General features: G+C 31.4%; 1 protein-coding gene across 5 annotated transcripts in view; it reads left to right on the forward strand.

Moving 5' to 3' along the window:
• LOC139499586 (adenylyl cyclase-associated protein 1-like) overlaps window positions 1–17,327 on the forward strand; it is a 68,063-nt gene extending 50,736 nt beyond the window's left edge. For all 5 annotated transcript variants that reach the window (XM_071288334.1, XM_071288335.1, XM_071288333.1 and 2 more), the window contains 6 exons: window positions 8,669–8,861; window positions 9,678–9,880; window positions 10,460–10,583; window positions 12,638–12,720; window positions 14,409–14,552; window positions 15,966–17,327. In XM_071288334.1, coding sequence (XP_071144435.1) covers window positions 8,669–8,861; window positions 9,678–9,880; window positions 10,460–10,583; window positions 12,638–12,720; window positions 14,409–14,552; window positions 15,966–16,046 — 828 coding nt within the window. In that variant the 3' untranslated portion in view covers window positions 16,047–17,327. The remainder of the gene's footprint in view (window positions 1–8,668; window positions 8,862–9,677; window positions 9,881–10,459; window positions 10,584–12,637; window positions 12,721–14,408; window positions 14,553–15,965) is intronic.
• Window positions 17,328–17,408: the final 81 nt, after the last annotated feature.

Genomic DNA, 17,408 nt, shown 5'->3' on the forward strand with positions numbered 1-17,408 from the left:
GGACATAAAGTTTTTGGTATAGCTTCCCCTCAGATCCAATTATATTGTCAGTCAGAACTGCAAGTAGTGGCTCCCCCAGTTGAACACACACAAACAGCCAACACCAGTTGAGATGTGGCAAATGTCAAAACGAGAAGATACTTTAATATGTTTTGGAGTTAAGTGTTATGATGTCCATTTTCACTGAACTAGTATACATTTTAATTAGGGACCAGCTGAGGCCCACCTTTGGGTCAAAGATTTTCTTTCTGCGTTGAAGACCCATTCTGCTCTTATGTCCGGTTGCTGTCCAACATCCAGACACCTAGGAGCTTTTCTTTTATTTACCATTGCACTAGAGGTCTATTTTAGGCCTAAAATAAAATATTGTTTGTTTCCCCATGCAATCCCGACCCTGCAAAATTGGTGCTACTCATAAAATTTTATTGTCAAAACTAAGTCAAATATTATTTTATTCATTTTGGATTTTCAGGCTTGCAGGATCGTCCGATAATGTTCAAGCTTTTTGGAAAAATAAAATTATTTTCCTACCTACCTACCCACACCTGGCTTGGCAGGGTCGGGATTGGAGAAACAAACAATATTTTAATTTAGGCCTTAGTAATCTTGTTGGGAGGACTTTATCTTTTTTTCCAGGAACTGACATAATGAAATTTTGAAACCTTCAATGTATACAAAGTATAAAACAAGATGGTAACTAATTTAGTTTTACAACTTTTTATAAACCTTCACATATTAGTTTTTTAGCCAGATAAAAGGACGCCCAAATAGAAAATATATACTGGTAACTGCCTAAAATTTGTGAAATAGATATTGTTTATTGATAACCAATGAGTTAAAAATTAGAATCATCATCAAGAATGAATTTGTTAGTCGTCTTTGAACATTTGTGGAACAAACAATTTAAAAATATTTTGTAAAAGTAAAAGCTAACTAAATGACCCAGACAAAGATAAGACGTACAACAAATGATTGAAAAGAAAGTCAGAATGATTAATAAAAGTTCTTTTGAACTTTTCAAGATGGTCGATTTCCATCCATTTGCTAGATTAATTATTTATTTTTATTTAATACGCACAAAATGTAAACACATTCAGCACTTCTCTATGTTTATCCTTCTGCCTAGAAAAGTTTATAAAAATCTCAAAAACCATTTGAGCAGAACATAAGGTGTTTGGGGAAAGTGAATGAAAAAATAAGCAAAATTTACTTTGAATCAATTTTATTTAAATTCCTGAAGAAATTTAAGATTTTTTCTCATTCCCATCTGTTTATTCAGGTACAAAGAAGTGGGGGGTCAAAATCTAAGAGTGTTTTGTTTTTATAATAAGCATTGCTGAACATCGATCTGAAAATAAGTTGTGGGTGTACTTAAACAAAGGGAGGTAGCTCCGGACTTATTTCTTTTTTAACTTGTCTTCTGCTTGTTAAATACTCCAGATCTATTTTGGAAGAAATTTTAAAAAATTACTTTGGTTTCTTCATATTTCAATTATCTGTTGAAATTTTAATGCTCTTTCATTTTGCATATTATATGTTCAACTATAATTGTTCTAGGGTTCTTAAACAAAGGGAAGTAACTGAACTAAAAAAATATATAAATATGTCTTCTGCTGGTTAAATACTCCAGATCTGATGGAAGACATTTTGAAAAATTAGTTTATTTTTTTCGTTATTTCTATTATCTGTTGAAATTTTTATGCTCTTTATTTATGGATATTATCTGTTGAAATTTTAATGCTATATTCCCCTATGCATATTATCTGTTGAAATTTGTATGTACATGCATGTTTATCTCTTCAATAAAAGACACAAAATTAATCACATTTCACACAATTTCTAGGATATTTATGTCCTGATAATTGTGATAATGTAAAATAAAATATAAGAATTTGGTGCAGTTTAAAATTTAAAGATTTGTTATAAAACAGTGTTGATAGACATTGCTGAGGTGAATAAGAACAGTATATCTAAACCAGGAATCGAACAGGGGTTCAAAATTATTCTAGAAAACCAAGATGGAAACAGTGAGGGTTTAAGAAATTATTTTGGGGAGCAATTTGGAAACAATTCTGGGGATCCTAATTTTATGCCACCTTCAATAGAAATTTTGCAGCATTTTTATCTACCATAAAATTGTGCCACATTTTCGGATTTTGAGTTATGCCCATGAATTATTGTAGGGTCAATGATGTTTGATGAGGTTCAGAAAAAGAAAGACTATTTAAATTTAGATTCAGATGGAAGTTTGATACTCAAAGCCAAATGACCCAAAATACCCTCCCCCCCCCCCCCCCCTCAGAAACATCCTGGCTAGTCTGGGGTCTGAGTAGATAACTGGATCCAGGATTTTTCTAAGGGGGTAGTGTAATTCATTATTATTGATAATACCAAGGAGCAGAACTAGGCAAAATATTTTTTTGGAATATTGTAAGCAATAAATTGACCCCATCCTCCTTGAGGCCTGTATTTGCCACTGGATAGGTGTGAAATGAAATAAATACATTTCGGTCAATGTGCTGTTTTGAGAGCAATTCTACTAGCTATATTTGCTTTGATCTTGTTAAAATGGGGCAGAATTCTATCCTGTGAAATCAATTTTAAAATTCTTAGTGTTTGTTGTTCCATGGGTGAGAGTTCATAGTATTGAAACAGTTAATTTTAGCTGTATAATGACAATGTTAGACAAAAAGGAAAGTTCAGTTGTAGAAATGTATTGCCCCATTAGGAATGTAACTGATCCATGCTAACTGATCATTGCAATTTCTAAGATGAATCAGAGACTTTAAAATGCAATTAAAAGTCAATTATTTCACTGGGTTATTAGGACGTTCAAGTTTTTTGCAATTAATAATTCTATGGAAAGTTCATTATCTGATGTATGTTTGTGGGTACTTCAATTTACATGGACTGAGGAAAATAGTTTGTAGTATTGTAAAAGTCTGGATATAAGTTTATATAAATGGTATTCTGTGTAACCTTGTTGAGAACTTAAATTTGTAGGTTACTTAAGGTGGTACCCAACACTTTCACTAAAACTAATTTGGCTCGTTTAATATTCATAAAACTTTGTCAAAGTATTTACTTTGACACTTTAACAAAAATATAAAAATTTTGAACCAATCATTTTGTCAGAAAAATTACACTGGTTATATAGCAATTTGACAAACACCAATTTTGATCATTTAGAAACTTAATATTCCTTTTACAACACAACGTAATTAAAATATTTAGCTGATTTTACAGAGTTATCTCCCTGTAGTGTTAGGTACCACCTTAAATAGCTAATATCTAATAATAAAGAATCTATATTGTCCATAATTGATCTTTCCCTTAACCTTTAACAAGGCTGATCTGCATAAAGCCACTTATGTTAAGATATCTATTTAATCGTAGAACTATTTTATCATAGGACATGAAGAAAAATCTGACCTATGGGGGAAAATCTTAACCTAAGTAGTTTTATCCATATCAGCCCTGGTATATTTGATGGGTTTTGTCCTTGACAAAAATTATCACATAATGTGTGGATCTATTTCATCACTTAAAGTAAAGGATTACTGAGATCTCAACAGCACCTTTCTTAGACCAACAGAATCTAGAGCCATCTTTAAAAGAGATTAAGATTTTAGGGTGTTGATTGTTGTATCTAACACATTGTTTCATTATAATTCTACAAATAATTACGGCTTGTCTTACACATTGTACAAATGCTCTTCATTTTGTGAGGTTGTTAGAATCTGCTCTGTCTTAATGAATGTCACCTCACATTGGCAGGGGGTGGTTCAAGGTCATTGGTTTGTCTTGTGAAAGATGATAAATTAGAAGTTAAAGAGGGAGGTTAGGAGGGTGATGGATGAGGAGGGTGAAATGAGGTTCAGGAAGGGGTATTACTGATAACCAACTTACTTTCACTGATACTTTATTTTGGGTTTAGCCCTTTCTAGCCCATTACGGCCGATTTAATTTCACGATTCTCAAAATTACTTGATGTACTTGAGTTACTTGAGTATTTTTATAAAAAAAATAGTTGGTTTTAATACAGTAACTGATTGATTAATGGTTGTTTAAAGTCCTGTGACACATCAGCAATGGTAAGGACAGTTTTAAACGGTATATTTGTAAATTCATTTTGTTGAAAAGTAAGGGACTTTTGGTACTTAGAAATAAGGCAGACTTTATAAGTATTGGCCTTGAATGTGTGTGTGTACGTGTGTCTACTAATTGGTATAAGACTCCTCAATTTAGGTACAATTATTCAGCCTTTATTATCAAGGATTACCTGAATGCATTCCTGTCCATTGTATAGGTTGCTGCAATCACTGAGTTTTCATTCAATAAGGTATAAATGAGTAGAAAACAGTATTGCAGGAATTAATAAGAAAGTTCTTCTAGGACTATTAAAGCCATCTTATACAAATGCTACATCTATAAAAAATAAGGTTTATAATTTAGCTTTCAATACCTGACCATATCCAAAGGTGTTTGAATTAAAGGAACTGTGTTTTTGCTGCCACTATTCATCTCAAAATAAACAGTTGACAAATAGCAAACCTTATTTCAAAATAAAATGTGTAGAAATTTTTGCAAATGTTATAAAAACTATAAGATGAAGAACTTGTTATGAATGCACTTTAATGCCTTATATAATTAAGAATTGTTTATTAATCTTCAAAGAAATTAAAATAATCCCAATGTCTACAAGATGAAGTAGATTTGATCTTTTGTTGTTTTGTACTGCTAAGCAGTTCTTTGAAAAAATATGGCATTTACATAAATAAGTCAGTTAAAAATTGTGAACTTTATAAAATCTGACCAACATTGAACTTTGGCCTTGTAAATCAGAAGATTGGCAGACAATTAAATTATATTTAATCCTCTAGAAAAGATATAATTTAATCATTTTATCTCATTTTATATGTTTCTCCTTTTGATTTGTCAGAATGCACCAAAAAAGAAATAGAAAATTTTGATTCAGTCAGAGTCAATTCAATGTTTGAATAATTGAGTGGAGACCTTATCGTTTCAAGCCTCATTGAGAGTAAATTAGACAGATTACAATTTTACTAATTTGTTTTATACTGTTCATTGCGATTCCTTCAGTGATTTGCCAAAAATAAAATTGAACGACTTTTAAATTAGGTTTGAATTAATTAAATTCAGTAACCTATTAATTCAAAAATGTTTGCTATTTATTGTTTTGTAAATAAGAATTTGTTTGATGGCATGTGAATTTGCTTATATTTTTTCATGAGTTGCCAGAATATGTATTTTATAAAATAAGCTAATTGTTAGGTTGTTCTGTAACAAAGAGGTATTAAGTTTTACCCTTGTCTGTCTACATACGGATTCAATATGTCTCAAAATTGGTTTCTGCATGTTCTCTAACTTTAGTTTGCCTCAACCATTAATGCTATCCTAAACACAATGCTTATTACCACAAAACTCAGATCGAGTTCAAATTTAGGTAAAGTCTGTTACAATTCTTGAGTTATGTCCCTTTACAACATTATATGCAAGAAGGAGCATTATCTGTGTTCCCCATTTAATTATTTTTGGTTTAAGAAATAAATTTTAAAATGAACCCTTAAATGTTACAAAAACGAATTTGAAAAAAAATTAGTTGTAAAATTACAAAGGTAAAAGTATAACTTTTTTTTAATGTGTACATGCCCTAACATACATTAGTGTGTTTTTCTATGTTGTGATGTTATACTATTGTTTCAGAAAAAGGGAAACGGTTTGATACCATTAAAACGTTTAATCCCGCTGCAAATGTTTGCACCTGTACTAAGTCAGGAATCTGATGTACAGAGAGTCAGTAGTTGTCATTTGTTTATGTAATTTATACGTGTTTCTCGTTTCTCGTTTTTTATATAGATAAGACCGTTGGGTTTCCCGTTTGAAAGATTTTACACTAGTAATTTTGGGGCCCTTATTATAGCTTGTTTTTGGTGTGTGCCAAAGCTCCGTGTTGAAGGCCGTACCTTGACCGCCGTGACCTATAATGGTTTACTTTATAAATTGTTATTTGGCTGGAGAGTTGTCTCGTTGGCACTCATACCACATCTTCCTATCTATATCTATGAAATATTTGCCACTGGACATAAAGGAAACAACAGTTAATCTATCAAAAAAGTTAACTCAGTATTTCTGCTTTCCTTTTTTTAATAACTAAAAGAGTGTTACATTAGGCGAATACTTTGTAATTTATTTATTTTTTTAAAACAGTCAGGTTGGTGGTTTTAAAAGATGTTTTAAGAGTTAAATCCAGACTGAAGATTTGAGAATCTTTTTGTAATTAAAAATCATTGTATTATAAATATTTTGAAGACACCCACATGCCTTTTTTCTGACGTTTGAGCAACATATGTTTTTCCATAACATCTGTAGAAAACAGTGAAAACATATGACTTGGTCAATTAAAACTTAGTTTTGTGTGTCAGCTGTTATACCTGTGAACTGTTGCTATCATTATAGCCTATATATATTGAGCCAGCATGCTCTTCCTTTGTTGAATCCAGTTATGGGTTGTTTATTAATTTGTTAAATAATAGCTCCTTTGCTCAATTTAGGCATATATTCCTGTTTAAAAGGTTTTACACTAGTCATTTTGGGGGCCCTTTGTTTATAGCTTGCTGTTTATTTTGAGCCAAGGCTCCTTTTTAAAAGTCTAAAGACCATACTTTGACATATACTTAAGGTTTACTTTTACAATTTATGACTTGAATGGAAGGTTGTCTCATAATGGCTCTAAAACACATCTTCTCATATCTATATTAGTGGTCAGTTTTTACAACACAGAACATGCGTTTTACTGCAATCCCTTCTTTCTGTTCATCTGTCTGTTTGTAACATTGATAACATGTTACTTGTCTTCAGAATTTAAAGGAATGATTGATATAATTTTTAAGATGACTTTTTATCCATTAATACCAAATAGCAAATTGTATCTTGATAGATGTATTGATTCACATATTTATCACATATTTATCCAAGAATATATATGAAATTTACTCTTGCTATTTGGTGAATCCTTTAAATCCAACCTAGATGAAGGATTGTAAGAAAAGGCCTGTTTTATTATAGACTAATGTACATACTGGACTTTAATTATTTTCATATAAAATCTGTTGTCTTAACAACTGGCCTTCCTGATAATGGGGTTAACCGCATGAAAATTGTTGAATCTTTCATTAAAAAAAAGTTGTAGATTTTTAAAACATAAATATGGCCAAAGGGAGGTAATTCAGAATTTTCTTATATAAAATCTTCACACATGATTATTGTTAGAGGAGATTTTGAACAAATTTCTATTGAAATCCATTTGTTTAAAGTTTCTCTTCTCTATAAACCTCTAGTTATTATAATGAAATTCTTTGTAGTCAGGAACTCTACCGCTTTATGTTTTCAATTTAAAGATTTGAAGAGTGGGTAAATAGATTGTAACTTAATTATATCTCTTTCATCCTGGCAGTTTCTAAAAGTGTTTGAAGTGGAGTGAATCTTTAACAAACAAAAAAAATGTACACCCATTTAAGCATTGTGATTAATTCTTAGTGCCAAAGAGCAAACCATAACTTAATGCTTGCAAATTATACTGAAAGTTTCAGTAACAATTATTTGTGGTATAATTGTAAGTTGCTAAGTATCCATCAAAAAACATTTCATATGATGCAATTAAAAATCAAGTTAATGTGGATAATAAAAATAAAATATGTCATTGTTGAAAGCCATATTGCTTATCTTTGTCACTTGAACTCCTATGGATAGTTTTCTCATTGTCAATCATAACTGGAATAATCCAGTCGTTATATTATGATCACATCAATCACTCCATTTATAACATGAGAAAAGTAGTGGATAGAGGGCGCTGAATTATTCGAATTATGTCAATTATTCCATATATATCTCCTTATTTTTATACGACAACAAGCCAATACATTATACAATACAAGTACATCAAAGATGAACATCTAAAGTTATAGGACAGTATAAATGATGAAAAGGCACTCACTCGGTGTAGGACAAGCTATTTAAAATCACTTTAAGATAACGTAGATTAATACAGTGAATAAAATCAGCACTGTATGATCTAACTTTATTGTGATAATGCTGTAAACCAACTTATTATTATCGCGAGCGATTTATTTTTGCGACTTTTGCGAGGAGAAAAATAACGCAAATATAAATCGTCGCGAATAAGTAAATCGTTATTAATCTACATCAAGTAAATAAGAAAATCCCGAATTTTAAAAGACGCGAAATGGACTAGAATTGGCAAAACGCGAAATAAAGTATCCCTGAAAATAATGTGGTTTACAGTATATGGGGAGGGGAAAGAACACACTGTAGCACCAGCTCCTACTCCTGAGTCAGGTGATAATAACGGAGGAGAACACACTGTACCACAGTTTTATCCTAGTCCTTCTGTACCTCTATATGTCAGTAAACTCAAAATTGATTTCTATTCTATTGCTTTAGTTTGACTCAACCAAATATTAAACTTAAAGTTATACAGACAAAATTCTGATTATTATAAATACTGTTCTGGAGTTATGTCCCTTTAGAATTATATATGCAAGCAGGGTGCATCATATGTATCACAGTGCCCATTTCTTGTACAATCACATGATAAATTTTAAGTTATTTTTTTTTCTACTTTCAGGGCGGTAATGCCTTATCTGTTACTGAATCAGGACCAGCCTCTGGAGGAGCACCACCACCACCAGGTGCCCCACTCCCACCCCCTCCACCTCCCCCACCAGCTCCTACTCCTGAGTCAGGTGATAATAACGGAGGAGATGACAGCAGAGCACAACTGTTTGAAAGTCTTCAGAAGGGAACTGATATTACTAAAGGTTAGAATATATATAAGGAAAAGTTAATGACAAAAAAAAAACAAATCACAAGTTACAAAACCAGAACAGCAATGGCCAAACTGAAAAAAAAGGAAATAAAGACACTAAAAATCTATTTCAACAGTAGTGCTTTAGAAATAAATGCAGGAGTCCTCTCACATCTTGAGACTTGAGCTACATGTAACCATGGTAACTAGACATAGGAAAATTTAGTTAAGCTTTTAATTAGATAGTTTTGAGTAAATCAATGACACAGTAGCCATACTTCACTAATAAAAAGACATTAAAGGGATGTGGTAATGAAAATTATGAAAATTTTACACAAACAAAAATGTCACTCCAATTTATGATACTAAGTGTACTGTACCATCTAAGGACTACTAGATCTGCTCCTTAAATGGTAATAATTAAAGCATGGGATTGAATTCACATTAATATTGATCATTGTACATTCAATATTGAAATAGGAACAAAATGCATTAGATTGATATTTACCATTCTAACAAAAATGGGGGCCTCAGTGATCGGGTGGTCTAAGAAATTACTACTGTTATCACTAGCCAGTCAACACTAAGGTTGAGAATTTGAACCCCGCTTGTGCAGGTGCACTCGACTCTAATCTTAATTGACTAGGATTGTCAGTTGTCCTTTCAAAGGTCAGTGGTTTTCTTTGGGCACAGCAGCTTCCTCCACCAATAAAAACTGGCCGCCGTGAAATAGTCCAAAAGTGGTGCTTAAAAGTGGTGTTAAAACACAAAAAATCAAATCAAGCTAACAAAAATGTTGACCAGCACTGAGCAGATATATCTATTTCAGGATTGAAGAAAGTTACAGATGACATGAAAACCCACAAGAACCCCAAACTTCGTGAAGGACCAGCCCCATACAAGGCCACACAACAAGGTCCAAAGCCTTACTCCAAACCAACAGGACCAGTTACAGCAGTCAAACCAGTCGCCAAGCCTGTGGCAGCTGATAAACCACCGGTGTTTGAATTACAGAATAAAAAATGGGCTGTTGTAAGTAACTCAATTCTGATATCATATAGTAGGATTTAATATTGCTATGTTTTACTGGCAAGGAAAGTAAATACTGTAGATTCAGAAATTGTTGCGTGCAATTATTATTGCGATTTTGTCATTTTAGACTGAAATTGCGATTTTAATTTTTACGATTTTGAGAAAAGTCCTGTTTAATTCATATAAGATATTTCAAAATGCCAGTTTAAATTATTGCGTTCACAAGTTTCGCACATTTTTCGCAAACCTTGCAATCAATTCTGAATTTACAGCACTTGTTTTGGGAAATCACAGTTTTTATGGAAGGATCCCTTTAACTTCACAGACAGATTGCATATTTAAAACAACAGTAAAACAGTATATTTTTTTTTATTTTTACAAATTTTTTATGTCTCAAAATTGATTTCTGTTCACTAACTAACAAATGTATTGAAACTAATAATCAATTACAACAAAACTCAGATCAAGTTCAAATTTGAGTACTATCACTTTTACCGTTCTTGAGTTTTGTCCCTTTACATTAAAGATTATATTCACACTGGACACATTTATTTTAATCATGTCATATTTCTATTTCAGGAATACCAAAAAGGCAACAAAAACATTGTTATAGATAATACAGAGTTAAAACAGACAGTTTATGCCTTTAAATGTACCGACAGTACAATCATAGTCAAAGGAAAGGTCAACTCTATTATCTTAGGTAAGGAAAGGTCAACTCTATTATCTTAGGTAAGGAAAGGTCAACTCTATTATCTTAGGTAAGGAAAAGACAACTCTATTATCTTAGGTAAGAAAAGGTCAACTCTATTATCTTAGGTAAGAAAAGGTCAACTCTATTATCTTAGGTAAGGAAAGGTCAACTCTATTATCTTAGGTAAGGAAAGGTCAACTCTATCATCTTAGGTAAGGAAAGGTCAACTCTATTATCTTAGGTAAGAAAAGGTCAACTCTATTATCTAAGTAAGAAAAGGTCTACTCTATCATTTTAGGCAAGAAAAGGTCAACTCTATCATCTTAGGTAAGAAAAGGTCAACTCTATCATCTTAGGTAAGGAAAAGACAACTCTATTATCTTAGGTAAGAAAAGGTCAACTCTATTATCTTAGGTAAGGAAAGGTCAACTCTATTATCTTAGGTAAGGAAAGGTCAACTCTATTATCTTAGGTAAGAAAAGGTCAACTCTATTATCTTAGGTAAGAAAAGGTCAACTCTATTATCTTAGGTAAGAAAAGGTCAACTCTATTATCTTAGGTAAGGAAAGGTCAACTCTATTATCTTAGGTAAGAAAAGGTCAACTCTATCATCTTAGGTAAGAAAAGGTCAACTCTATTATCTTAGGTAAGGAAAGGTCAACTCTATTATCTTAGGTAAGGAAAGGTCAACTCTATCATCTTAGGTAAGGAAAGGTCAACTCTATTATCTTAGGTAAGAAAAGGTCAATTTTTTTAAATCAAAGTCAAAGCAGAGGTCAACTCTATAAACCATTAGTTATCTAGTGTGAGCCAAGGCTCCGTGTTGAAGGCCGTACATTGACCTATAATGGTTTACTTTTTTAAATTGTTATTTGGATGGAGAGTTTAGTCTCATTGTCACTCACACCACATCTTCCCAGGCACGGATCCAGAGGGGGGGGGGGTTCTGGGGGTTGGAACCCCCCCTTTTTTTGGACGATCAATGCATTTGAATGGGGACATGTAGTTGGAACCCCCCCTTTTGTCCTGGGTTAGGAACCCTCCCTTTTTTAAATGGCTGGATCCGCCCCTGCTTCCTATATCTATATATTTTGTGGACTTTTTCTAACATTTTGTGTCTTTTTATTATAAAAGTAAGAAGCTGTAGTATCATTGCCAATGAGGCAACTCTTGACCAGAGACCAAATGACATAGAAGTTAAAAACTACAGGTCACTGTACTGCTTTAAACAACAAGAAATAAAAAATATACAACTTAGTCAGCTTTAAAACGCCCGAGAATGACATATGTTAAGGTGGTACCCAACACATTAACAAAAATTTAGTTGGCTCGTTTAATTTTCTTGAAATTTTGATATAAGTATTTACTTTGACCCTTTGACAAAAATATAAAAATTCTACAAAACCGTTTTATCAGAAAAATTACACTGGTTATATAACAGTTTGACAAACACTTATTTTAATCATTGAGAATCTTAATATTCCCTTAACAACACAACGTAATTAAAACGTATAGCTGATTTTACAGAGTTATCTCCCTGTAGTGTGAGGTACCACCTTAAACAATTCAAACAAGAAAATAACAGCCTGGTTTATATACTAAACAACAACAAAAAATAAAAGAAATTGGCACCATCTATGTAATATTTTAAAAATGCAACATAAAAAAGATCATTTTCCTTTTATTACTGAAGTTAAATTGTTATCAATTTTTTTGGTCCATACCAATTTTCGTGGATTAAGATAAAATATACATGTTAGTGTTAGTTACTTGTACCAGCGAAATCCACAAAAATTGGAAACCAATGAATACTAATGAATCCATAATACTTCACATAGGAATAGCATATTATTATATATCTCAAATAAGTCACCTTTATTTTAACAAAATCTGTATACAAGCCTATAGAAAAAAAATTATTCGTTGAACAGTTAATTTTGTGGTTCACCTGTACCCATGAAATTTACAAAATTTGGTATCAGACAAGTAATAATGAACCCACAGCACTTCACATAGGACAATCACATTAAATATCTTACATAATTAATTATTTATTTTAACAGATAGCTGTAAAAAAGTAGGAATAGCTTTTGATGATGTTTTAGCCTCACTAGAATTTGTCAACTGTCAGAGTGTTAAAGGACAGGTAAGAATTATCTTCCTTACATTGCTTTTCTGTATATACTCTCCACATTTTTTTATTCTTCCCCAGTTACAATTCTTGGATTTTACATGTAGGTATGATACTAATATAAAAAAGAAGATGTGGTATGATTGCCAATGAGACAACTCTCCACAAGAGACCAACATGACACAGACATTAACAACTATAGGTCACCGTACGGCCTTCAACAATGAGCAAAGCCCATACCGCATAGTCAGCTATAAAAGGCCCTGATAAGACACTGTAAAACAATTCAAACGAGAAAACTAACGGCCTTATTAATGTAAAGGTTATTATAACCATGCAATATTTGCGTCAGGTATAATGTTTTATAATGTTGACCAGTCAGTCAGTCATGGTCTTGTCATCACAACTCCTGTGAAACCTCACACAACAGAATTTCATGAAACATTATAGATGATAAAAATACTATGTAGATGTGCATTTATACAGGAAATTATATCAATTTTTTTTCTCTGAGTTATGCCTCTTTGTATGTATGTTGAAACGTGGGCTATGGGAGGGTGCTCACAAAGGTTCTTTAATTTTAAAGACAAGACTATATGGAATTGCTGCATTGTTTGTGAATATCAAGTCATGTTTTATTCAGTGTCAATCATTTTGGATATCATTTAACTAGAACAGAATTCCTGAAATTAGAGCAGAAGATTGCATTTTAAATGTTTATAATTACATAACTTCATGGATGTTTAATGTGATCACTGGGGACAAAAACTATGAGGCCTGCCATCCTTAGATTTTATTTCTTGGTAGAAGGCGATATCATTACAATAAAAATAATAAGATAAAGTATGATTGTCAATGAGCCAACACTCCACTAGAGACCAAATGATATAAGAGTTAGCAACTTTACCTCACCATATAGTCTTTGATCATTGAGTGCGGGAATTTCTCGCTACATTGAAGACCTGTTGGTGACCCTCTGCTTTTATTTTTTATTTGGTCGGGTTGTTGTCTCTTTGACACATTCCCCATTTCAATTCTCAATTTTATTTAACAATGAGCTAACTAAAACCACAAAGCAAACTCATATAACCCCAAAATGACAAATGTAACAATTCATCAAAGAAAATACACACCCTCATTTATGAACGAAACCAATAAAGTAAAAAAATAATGATAGACATTAACCCTTTACTCCATGGAGATTTTTTTTTTAAATATTTGATTCGCATGGGATTTTTCAATAAACTTTTTTTTATCAGGTTTAAAGTATTAATGCATTACAAAAACGAATATTTCATCAAATGAAATTCAAGTCAGATATTCTCATGAATTTTCTTTTCATATTAGATACAATTTTTTTAAAGTTTGATGCAGACATTTTGTAGTCAAAGCGTTTCAACTTAGGTACTATACAGGCGTCAAAAGGCGTCATTATGGAGTAAAGGGGGTGGCGTCAAAAAGCGTCATTATGGAGGAAAGGGCTAACAAACGACAACCACTGAATTACCTGCTCTGACTTGGAGCAGGCACACAAAGAATATGTTCCAAGTTGTAGGCACCCAACCCTCCCCTTGAATGTTCTTTTATCACAACAGTACAAATATGAAAAGTAAAAACAAACTCAGAAGTGTAATATAATTCTGCAAAAAATGATGAAAATGGGAGTGGTCAATATTTAGGTTACATATATTTGTTTTTTTCAGGTTCAAGGAACTATGCCAACAGTCTCTATAGATAAAACTGATGGATGCATGATATACTTAAGTAAAGATTCACTCAACTGTGAAATTATAACGTCAAAATCCTCTGAAATGAATATACTGGTTCCTAAAGATGATGGAGACTTTGTAAGTTGACACTTTTAAAATCAGTGAACCAACTAATTTTTGCGGGCGATTTATTTTTCTTGACTTTCACAAGAAGAGAATTATGGCTAATATAAATTGACCAGAACATGTAAAATTTAGATTTTTCCCTTACTTAACTACTTAAAGTAAATTTGAGAATCACAAAATTAAACCACGGCTAAATTGAAATAAAGTATTCACAAAAATAAGTTGTTTTACAGGAGTCCTGTATAAAAATAAGGAGATGTGGTATGGTTGCCAATGAGATGACTATCCACCAAAGTTTGAATGAAGTGGATGTTAGCAATTATAGGCAACCGTACGGGCTTCAACAATGAAAAAAAAACTACTGTATAGTGTGCTCTAAAAGGCCTGCGTTGGTTGAAGATTTATTTCATTATTAGCTCTGCTTTTTATTATCAGAATTTATGTTGTTTAAAAGAACTTTTGTGTATATACATGTAAAACAATGTCTTGACAACACACATTGCATTTTAAGGGAAATGGAGTGAAATTATTGTATTCAATTCACATAAAAAATTATAGATTTTGATTTGACTGGTATATCACAATATTTCATTTGAAAACAATAATATATGTCTCATATCCAACCTTAAGACATTATGAAACACATTTATCACATAATTTTTTTTACCCTAATAGGTAAACTCATTGTCTGCTCTGTGATAACTTTTAAATGTGTATGCCATCAAAGTTTTGAACAATTAATTGATACAACTTTGTCAACCATAAAAATAAAGGAAATCCCAAGAAAAAATCTGTAGAAAAGAGCCCCAAGATACTTAATTGATACTTCAATGCATAAGTTCTCACACATTAAGGATGTACTTAGGTGAGGTTAGGTAAAAATTAAGAAATTAAGAAATTAAAATTGATACTATAAGCTGGTAGAGCATCAATTAAGGATAAAGATAAGTTAAAAATATTGATAGGTCATGGACCTCCTTTTCGAGATATTTGAGTTTTAAAATATGGCGGGAAAAGGCTGACACAGACTTTTACCTTATATTTGCATTGGTATTATTTGGGTCTCAAAACAAAAAGAAAGAAAATCAAGAATCTTCTAAAATTTTGGTAAATTACATTTCATGAGCTATTAAGTCTTATATGAAAAAATAAATGGGTGTTATGGAGCAAAATATCTTACATTGTATTTTTATGGCAAAACACCAAGGAGTCCGAACATTTGACACAAATTCCAAAACCTCACCTAAGTACATCCTTAAACAAATGGAAAACAACTGTCATATTCCTGACTTGCAACAGACATTTCCTTATGTAGAAAATGGTGGATTAAACCTGATTTCATAGCTAGCTAAACCTTCCACTTATATGATATCAGCATAAAATTCTATTATATCAATAATCAAATGATTTTATTTTGTTTTACAGACAGAATTTCCATTACCAGAACAGTTCAAGACTATCTATAACGGCAACAAGTTTGTCACTAATTGTACAGACAGCATTTGATCAGGAAGTGCCACAAGGGGAGATAACTCATATCAGGCCATTCCAATCACTTTATTTTCTGACATCAGAGCTACGATATAATTTCTGCTCAATGAAAGTATTATTATTTTTACTTTGTACATTTATAAAAAAAAAAGACAAAAATGTTTCATAACACACAATTGATATTTTTGTGATGTTAGTTTCTTGTCTCGTCTATGCAACAAAAAGATTTAGGATTTTATGAAATTAAAATAAAATATTAAAATGATTAAACTGATATTGAATATTATTGATATTTATGGTGTTATATACTGCAAAAATTATATAGAGGGTACACAAAACTTGCACTATACATTTTAATCAATTAAGAAAAAAAAATGCATTCTGATATGTTTTCTGAAAGAATTTCTGTTTGTCACATTTCATTAGAAAAAGTCAAAAGCCAGTGTCTTAAAAATTTGGTGTAGATCATATTTTTGGATTAGCAAAAACTTATTTGCTTGCATATAATTTCATTTAGTGTATTAAAAATAACTCATATTTATTCATTTTGGGCTAAATATTTATTTATGATATTATAAATTGTTAATAATAAACTTATCTCATTTGTATAATTTTGTTATCTTCATGATTGTTTTTTAAGTGACATTTTTTGTTGAGTGACATTAGTTGTTTGTAAAACTATGGGAAACGTTTGATGGTGCTAGTATCTTGTTATAGATATAAATAGTGTGAATAGTAAAATTAAAATTCATATTACATTTTTTTTTTACTGAGGGAAAGCATTTTATTTTAAACAGCAAGAGTTTGAACATGAAAAAATTTAATTACATATACAATGCATATAAAAATGGATATCATTTTATGTTAAACAGCAAGAGTTTAAAACATGAAAAAATGAATTACATATAAAATACATAGGAAAATTTATTACTTTATATTGAAATTTGTCTAAATGTTTTTCAATAAAAGATACACTTTACTTAAAGTTATATTAAATGCAATTATTCAAATATCTCTCTTTTGCCACTCATCTTGATTCAGATTTTTTTAAAGTCACAACCAAGGCGTGGAAATGTGCGGTTTTTTTTACATCTTTTATTTAAAAAAAAAATGCTTACGTCAAACAAAGAAATTCATTGCTTGATCTCTATTAATAGCTTACATATTTGACAAAAATAGCCAAAGGAACAAGTCATATTATAACACTTTTATGTATATTTCACCTGAAGATAATTTTATATGATTCAGTAGACTGTGCAATATAAAAGTGCTATCTGAATAAAAATTATAAATGTATTGTCTTCTTTTATTGTCAAACAACAGTCATATTCGTGACTTGGTAGAGGGGTTTTCTTCTGTAGAAAATGGTGGATTAAA

Source organism: Mytilus edulis, chromosome 12 (genome assembly GCF_963676685.1).
Source record: "Mytilus edulis chromosome 12, xbMytEdul2.2, whole genome shotgun sequence".
Taxonomy (NCBI): Eukaryota; Metazoa; Mollusca; class Bivalvia; order Mytilida; family Mytilidae; genus Mytilus; species Mytilus edulis.